The 9313-nt window shown below is 35.3% G+C and overlaps 1 protein-coding gene across 1 annotated transcript; it reads right to left on the bottom strand.

The window, feature by feature from the left end:
• Nucleotides 1–557: 557 nt before the first annotated feature.
• On the bottom strand, nucleotides 558–4210 carry LOC122054740 (ras-related protein RGP1-like). Its single transcript, XM_042616181.1, has 2 exons — nucleotides 3730–4210; nucleotides 558–1215 (listed from the first exon to the last, which is right to left on the bottom strand). The coding sequence occupies exons 1-2, from the start codon at nucleotides 3966–3968 to the stop codon at nucleotides 771–773; spliced, it is 684 nt and encodes a 227-aa protein (XP_042472115.1). The 5' UTR covers nucleotides 3969–4210; the 3' UTR covers nucleotides 558–770.
• Nucleotides 4211–9313: the final 5103 nt, after the last annotated feature.

Below are 9313 nucleotides of genomic sequence, written 5' to 3'. Positions count from 1 at the left end.
ACTGTTATTTGTTTGTAACGTGAGGCTTTAAGCTGTTGGTTAATACTTAATTATGACCGTCATTACGCCAATCCATTGTGGAATGATGCGAAAATACTTGCAAAAAGAGATGATACGAATGAGATAGTACATAATAATTATAAAATTAAATAAAACAACAATAACAATCAATTGTTCGATCAGATCCTCATTTATACTATTATCTGTATTTAAATAAATATTATCATTAATAATTAATTTTTTAAATATTTTTTTAATTAATATGTATATTTGTTATAATCTCAGCCATGTATAAATTGCTTAAATCTCATGTTATCGAGTTGCCTAATGTTGCTAGCTTGGTTATTATGCAATTTATCATAATTCTAGAGGCTAAATAAAGAAGTTAGCAAATAAAAGTGGAATTTTCTATAATGAATTTTGGCATCAAACATATTGTTGATTCACTGAATTTCTACATAAAGCTCTATAAAGAGTAGTTTACAAAGGAGAATCAATCCTAGAACCAATTGAGCATCCTGTTCATACTAGTGGCCACAGTTTACAAACCAAGTCCCTGATCTAGACTTTTTCATGCTATTTAAAAAAACCTTCAAAATGTTCGTCAGATTACATACTAGAAATCAATCAGATTGTTACACAAATATCCATTTTGAGAATAATAATAAGTGTAAAAGATTGGAAAATGGACAGGAAGCAAAGGAAAAATGTTATACGAAAGAAGGAAAAACTAACCATAAAGAATTGAAAAGCAACAAAATCTATAGAATCTATGAAGATGAGCAACAGGTTGCTTTAGTATCAGCAGGCTCTTGCCCTGGGACTACTATTTGAGTTCCTTTCGTTAGGTTTGAGTTCCCGGTTGATCCAGGCTCATCATTAGTAGCAAGAGACTTTTTGCTCACAATACGGTAAATTTCAGAGAGCGCAGTCTCGAAAGCACTCTCAACATTGGTAGCTTCGAGTGCAGATGTCTCCATGAAGAAGAGATTCTCACGTTGGGCGAACTCCTTTGCATCATCAATTGACACTGCACGAAGGCTTCCAAGATCTGACTTGTTTCCAATGAGCATTATCACAATGTTTCGGTCAGCATGCGTCCGTAGTTCATCTAGCCATCTAGCCATGTGATCGAACGATTGACGTTTAGTTATGTCATAGACAAGCATGGCTCCTACTGCACCTCTGTAGTATGCACTTGTTACTGCTCGATACCTGTTGAGAATTAAAGGCAGTATTCTCACTGTTATTGTCTGAAATAAGGTTGATTATCTGATGATCAAGTGAGGTAATATATGATAAAGCATACTCTTAATTCGCACATCTCAATATATGACAACAAGATTTTATAACTGTGTATCGATTAGGATACCACACTGAATTCAACCTAGAAAAGGGCATTTTATCAAATTCTGGGTTTTAAAAGTAAATTAGATTATCGAAATTTAGTTATATATGGCACAAACATCCAAAATTCTAACAAGAAGAGAAATTGATTTAAGAGGCAAATTAAATAGCTTTATCTGAAATTGCACCCTAAACAAGATGGAGTTCAACTGTTATGAGATTTGATGATCATGATAGGTAACATATGTTAAAACATATTCTTAATCCACGTATCTCAAAAATGGAAAGAAGATTTTACAACTATATATTGTTTAGGATGTTTTGAAATTCAACCAAAAAATGCCACCTAAAACTGATTTTGGGATAAAATAGTAAGTTATATTATTGGAAATTTAGTTATTGGACATAGCACAAGCATCCAAAGTTCTAACAAGAAGTGAAATCGGCTTTATAAAACAAAGAAATTAGCTTTATCTGGAATTTCCCTAATATATTGTGCTTAAGATGGATATTCGACTAAATAATTTGGGTGACTTTGACATTCAACGAACTAGATAACCCAACTATCAAAGTGCATATAGCAAAATTAAATCCAAACTCATACCCTAAAAGTCAGTTTTGAGAATATAAATGATAGTCTTAGACTGAGGCAATAGGGAAAATAATTTAAAGAAAGCCTTATATGGACCAAATATTCTCAGAGTAAAATGGCAAGCATGACATCATTATGAATTTGATGGAAGAGTTCTGCTGTATTTCCAGAAGTATTTCTGGCTCAAGCAAGTCCATTTCATTGATTAAATTTACAGAAACTGAAATTCCCCTATCAACATGAAATGCAAGAAATTTGCAATCAACAAAATAAAGGCTTACTATGTTGAATTGGATAAATTTGTTTCGTTATAATACTTCATAAATTTTTTTGTTTTTCTAGATTATAATATATCTACAGGAAGGTTTGAGTTAACACATCAATGCAATCCACACAAATGAAAGGTGACTTATATGCAAGATCATCAACTCCAAAACAGAAGTTAACTGATGTTATTACGTGATTTCAATGGCTAATTTTGCAAATAGGGATTGCCCGCTACAAAAACAATAGATAATCAAAAGCACTTACATTTTCCACCTTTCTAAAACAAGGTAAACCAAAGAAACCATATGACAAATTTTGCAACTGATTTGGTAAGGGAGTTTCTTTTGGTGGACACTATGAAATTCATAACTTTGGTGTCATTATGATCATTGCCACATCATTAAGTATTTTTAATTTATCTAAACAAAGCTAGAATAATAAGTTTGACTAATGGATCAACTCAGTTGCATAATTGAATGTGCATCCTATGCAGTAAACATTTGTGGAAAATAGTCGACTTGGATTCAACCACGTAGTTGAGTGACATAATTAGTTTAAGAATGAAGAACTACAGTCTATAGTGAGTGAAGTGTACAATGAGCAAAGCTAAAACAACCAATATATAGTCTACTTGAGTTACTATAGAGATTGTGGTTATGTTACCAAATTAACACTAGAAGCCTACAATGCAGAAAAATTTTCAAAAACTACCACACAATAAGTTTGTCTGAAAAATGTCTAGGTGAATAATCAGCATTATAGGAAAGGCACAAGAATTCTCAATCAATGAATGTACAGGTATAGCTAAAACACCTTAGACCTATTACCATAAAGATCAACGAAGTAAGAGTAGGGAGAGATGTAGCACTGCCCACATTCTTAGTGGAGCAACTAGAAATTTAGAATACTGTGTAAAAGTAGAAGGGTGTGCAATATTATAGGTTAGTTCCTAGTGTGACCTTTTTGTGTCATAGATAATGGTTATGCATGTGTATTTAAGTTCCAATCTAAAGAAATGGGCATTAGCTTCTTGCAGATTGTAGATTGAGGCTTTCCTTTCCACATTGTAATGCAGATTGACTTTCGAATCCATCATCCTGATCATGGCGATAAAGAGGCAGTTAATGCATTAGATATTGAGTAGTTCATACCAAACTACAGTCAAGTAGCCTAATCAGAGTGACAAAAAAAAAAAAAGATAACTAACTGAAAGAAAAATGACGAAATATTCTGAAGCATGCTTCATAGTAGAACATAGAATGTAAAAGGATCCATATAGCCGACCCCAACTAGTAGGATAAGGCTTGACCCCACCTAGGCTTGCTTGTTGTTGTATCAAAACTAGATTAACCGTCTTGTTCATATTATGATTGCAAAAGATATCAATCACACCGTGAAAAAGATTTTTTTTTGTTTTTGGTTGTTGAATTTTTATTTGATTGTTGATCAGGCAAATCAATAGCAAATGAAATAACAGGGAAAATCAGGGAACGAAAAGGGAAAACATCGGCGAAAAAGATAACCTTTCTTGGCCGGCGGTGTCCCAGATTTGTGCCTTGATGGTCTTTTGGTCGATGGTGAGGGTGCGGGTCTGGAACTCGACGCCGATGGTAGCCTTGGAATCGACGCTGAACTCGTTGCGAGAGAACCGGGCTAGAAGCTGCGACTTCCCGACTGCCGAGTCCCCGATCAGTACCACCTTGAAGACGTAGTCGATCTTCTGGTTGAACTCGCCGTAGTTATTCCGACTGCCCGACGACATCCTCCCTTCGCCTCTCTCTCGACCGAGCACGAAAAATCGATGGTCAAATCGAATGATCAATCCAGGAAAATCACCCCGACGAGCACGATCCCCACCGTCACCAACCACGAAGGAGAAGAAGACGACGAGGAAGATCTACCGAGACGAAGAAACCCGGCGCCAAATAAATCAGAACATGGAACGGGTCAGATCGGACTCGTCAACTGTGACCAGATTGGATAAATCGTTTCTCTACCCTCCCCTCCCTCTAAGCACCTACCCACTCACGGGTGTAATGCAGGGAATCAATAAGAAGATAATATAGTAGAATTTTAAATATGTATAAATTATATTTTAAATTTATTCAATAGATAATTCAAAAAGAAAGTCATTCAACTTTAAAATTTCTATCATTACAAACGAGCTAAATCAAATTAAATTTGTTATTATTCAATCTTATTTAATAAAATAAATAAGTAGAGTTAAGTTAAACTTAAAATGAATTAAATCATTAAAATATTAGTTCAAACTTCCCTTGATGTTTTTCATAAATTTAACTTGAATTTAATTCATTCAGTTCTTAATTTAAATTTATTTGATTATTTAAATTTTAAAAATTATTTAATTAATTAATTAATTTAATATTACAAAATTATTTTTATATATTTGATTAAAAAATGATAAATATCATTCAAAAACTTCATAAACATTTGTAAACATTATTATGGATAATTCATAATCTTTATTTATAAACTTTAACAAACTAAATATAATTTTTTATTAAACCATGTAGCTAACTTTAACAAATACCTAATTCACATATATTATTTTTAAAATTATTAAATCATGTATGGGATACGAATTTTATCCTTAGCATTTTCCCTCGTGGCTATTGCATGCATCCAAACCGAAAGAGAAATTTGAACCACGTTCGAATTTTCTTAGTGGTGTGCATTCGAATCAATGCCGACGGCTAACAATGGTGCAGCTTTTTTGTCAAAATAGGCAAATAAGAAAATCTAAATCTAAACATCATGTCATTTCCAACACTGACGTGTTTATGACAGTCTATTACACGGTGCAACAACTCAATGAAAACAAACGACCCTCCCATCTCGACCATCGAAGTCCTAATCGATGAAACGTCACCTTCTTCACGGCCAACTCTGACTACAACGATCAGGCAAAATTCAACTCTATTCTTTTTTTAGGTCAACATTCAAATCTTCCTATAGGGAGAAGCATCCTTTAAATTGAGATGTTGAGCTTTAGTTTGGTGTAAATCACTCATCCGACAACTCCAAAACTCCTTACACAGAAAAAGCACTCCAAAATTCTAAGTATTATAGAAAAACTCCAAAGCACTAACAACATTTAAAATCCTACCGAGAACCTTTTCACTAGGATCAATTAAGACATGTATATTTTCTTCTACAAGTTATTAGTTATCCTTTTCCCTTTTTATATATTAGCATTATCAATCTGTAAGAAGATTGACATTTTTAATTTCTAGATGTCTTTATTCAGTGACAACCTAGAGGTGGTCAATGTGAGGCCACCGTAGAGAGCCTCATCTTTTGGTGGGCCCCATTTTCTTATTTTTAAATAAATTTTTTATATTTTTTATAGTATTAACAAACAATCTTGTATCAGTGAAAAAAATTTAATTAAAAATGATCTAATTATAAATTACAAATTGTTATGGTCTTGTTTTTATAAAAGCATCCAGAACATTTTCTTCCTCCACCATCTTCTATTTTCCTAAACGGCTAAACCTAATATGTTGCCTTTTGCTTTTTGAACCTTTCTGCCACACCAACGTCGACGTCAACACCGAAGGCTCGACAGGCTTTATTAGGTGCAAACAACGCGCCGGTCACACGAAGTCGTGAACCCTAGTGATCTCGAGCGCCATCATCACAAATTCATAGTCACCTCTGGGCTTCGTGGCCACTATCGCAGCATCAGGTGGGCGTATCAGGTTTCTATTTCTGCTTATGCATCTATTGTTTTGCTTAAATATGTTTGGTTGGATTATACTTTCCATTGATTGTCGGTTCAGCATCAAATTAAAGTTTTTTTTCTCTAATATATGTGGTTTTTAGATTTCTAGTAATTAAGGTGGATAATTAAAGGGTAGGCATTGTGCCATTATAGGGAAAACGGACAAGGATAGAATATACATGAATATGTGATTTAGGTATTACAAGATATATTACACAAACACAGTAATACAGTTGGTTAGTAATCTAACATTTTGGTAAAATTCATTTTGACCATATATTTTAATTATCGCTCTTGAGAAAATTTATTCATAGCAACTAGCAAACCTTCATGAAGCTTCACTGTTTAACACCTTGTAGATGTGCAGACCTCATGGTAAAAGTTTAAGGTTGCAACAAAACGGATAACTTATGATTAAATCCAAAAAATGCCATGGTTGATGAACCAGATTGTTGCTCCACTTTGAAATGGTAGTTCAATGACATTTCTTATATCCTTGTCATTATGCATTCATTGACATTCATAGAATTTAAAGGGTCTTTTTTTTTCACCGACCCTTCAAAGTCTAGGGTTAGCCCTGTCTTTATTTAACTTCTTTAAATCAAAACTCTAATTTTGTTTTTATCTAAAAGATAATTATTTCTAAAAGGATAAATCCTAAAAGGTTTATAGTACAATTTTAGTAAAATACACATTTAATGATTTATTGACTTCCTCCACTCACTTTTATTTTTTAAAAATATTCACAATCTTAATAGAATTTTTATTCATAATATGGTTAATTTTTTATTGCATCAAAGTAGGAAAGATCCAATTTAGGATGAGGTGTTCACATTTATGATACAATATATAGATTCACAAATAGATAATCGAAATGAATCCATTACTCTAAATATAAATATTGTTGGGGCACTTCGGAGTTAGAAGAGCGGGTGAATAGCTTGTCTCGTTCGCTTCGTAGATGTTGTTGCAGCGGATAAACTCTAAGCCAAGCTCCTAGGATTTACTTGGTATCCACCTCAAGATGAGGTGACTAATCCAAGGATCTGACCATCTCTCACACATCAACTATGAATATACTCCTCAGAAATACTCCGGAGGTGGAGAAACCTCGTACAAGTTCTCAATACAACAAGAAGAAAATAAGAAGCTAAACAAATGAAATCTTACCAGATTTACAACAATGAAACCCTAGCTTGCTCTCTTCTTGTTTGGAAAAGTCTCTTGATATTTGGAAATGCAGCAACACTTTGCTCCAAGAACCTTCAAGAATCGGTGGTGAGAATCAGAGAAGAAGGTTTGAGAAGAGTTAATGTCGCATTTGAACTCGCTGTCGCGTTTATATCTGCGCTTTTAGGGCTCCCAATTGATTGCCAAGTCAGATCCAAGCGATCCTAACCGTCCAAACCTCACAACCTGTGCAACGGTTATATCCCAATCGATTGACCAATCGATTGGGGAAGCTTCAATCAATCAACTGATTGATTCAGAGTGTCTCTGTACTCTCGTAGAAGACCCAGAATCGATTTTGTCTGCTTGCAATATTGCGAGAAAACCTGCTCCAATCAATCGGTTGATCGATTAGAGTGTCCCACTCGATCGGCTGATAGATTGGGAAGTCTTTTGTGCTCAAGCAATTTTATCTCAATCGATCACCTGATCAATTGAGCTCCTCGCGTCAAAAAGCACTACTCGATTGATCTACTAATCGATTGGGTTCTAGTTCAATCGATCACCTAATCGATTGACCAACCCAAACTTGCTCAAATTCAAGTATAGAGTTTCCTTGCTCAACATCCGGTCAACCGTGACCTGTTGAGACTTCCTTATGCCTAGCATACAGTCAATCCTTTGACTCACTTGGACTTTTCTCCTCGTGCCAAGTGTTTGGTCAACCTTTAATCCACTTAGACTTTTCTCCCTGTGCTAAGTGTCCGGTTAACCTTTATCCACTTGAATTTACCGTCTCGTGCCAAGTGTCAGTTCTCCATTACTCACTTGGACTTTTCTCCTAGTGTCAAGTATCTTGTTAATCTTGACCAACTTGGACTTACCATCTCGTGTCAAGTGTTCGGTCCTCATTGACCCATTTGGACTTCCAAACACCAGGTATCGGTCAACCTTGATCCACCTGGATTTCCTCATGTTTGGATTCACTCACTAGAATTTTTCACCACCTAGCTTCACTCGCCAGGATTTTCCTTTACTTAGCTTCACTCACTAAGGCTTTCACCTAGCTTCACTCACCAAGATTTTCCTCTACCTAGCTTCACTCACAAAGGCTTTCACCTGCTTCACTCACTAGGATTTTCTCACTACCTAGCTTCACTCACTAGGGTTTTTCACGTGGCTTCACTCACCAAGATTTTCTCACTACCTAGCTTCACTCACTATGACTTTTTATTACCAGCTTCACTCACTAGGATTTTTCCAAACTACCTAGCTTCACTCACCAAGACTTTTTAACTACCTGGCTTCACTCACTAGAACTTTCTCACTGCCTAGCTTCACCAACCAAGACTTCCAATTGTCTGGCTTTACTCACCAAGACTTTCTTACTATCCGGCTTCACTCATCGAGACTTTTCACACCAAGTATTCGGTCAACACTAACCCACTTGGATTTTCATCTTCTGCCAACATTTCCGTTGAACTTGCCCTCGCCTAACCTCCAATTAGGACTTCCTAGTCAAGTATCCAGTCAACCTTGACCTACTTGACTTTTGGTCAAACTTTGACCATCAATCTTCATATGGACAATTGCACTTGCAATCTTCAAATATTGTCAAATATCGAAACTCAAGCTTAGTTAACCTGGCCAATCTTGACCCAGGAGCAATTGCACCAACAAATATGAGTACCGACAATATGACACCTTCAACTTCCTCTAGTATTGTGGTCAATATTAGATCAGAGAGAGTATTAATTATAGTTTCAATTTGAATAAACAAGCTCCTAGTTTTTATGATGACTTAGTGTTGGTGCAGTTAGCACCAATGGTTAAACTAAAGTTTTGATGAATGATAAATGGATTAAAGTTAGGTGTTATATTTGTCTAACCTCTTCACCGAGTGTGTAAGAATTGGCAGATCTAGAGTACCTAACACCAGGTTGAAGCCTAATTAGGTTTGAGGACCTAATAACTGGCATAAAATATAGATAGGTCAAGATATAACCTTATATATAGCAGGTAGTCCAGCTGGGTCTGCGGGACCTGATAGCTAACCGAAGTCTAATTGGATTTGCAAACCTGACAACTAGCAGAAAGACCTAGTGGGTCAAGAGGAAAGTCAAGTAACTATGAATGGTAAGTGAAGGTAAGTGATAACCATGATTTTACTGCATTATTTTGATTCATTTATG

Source organism: Zingiber officinale, chromosome 1B (assembly GCF_018446385.1).
Source record: "Zingiber officinale cultivar Zhangliang chromosome 1B, Zo_v1.1, whole genome shotgun sequence".
Taxonomy (NCBI): Eukaryota; Viridiplantae; Streptophyta; class Magnoliopsida; order Zingiberales; family Zingiberaceae; genus Zingiber; species Zingiber officinale.
This window is presented reverse-complemented; position numbering and strand designations above follow the sequence as displayed.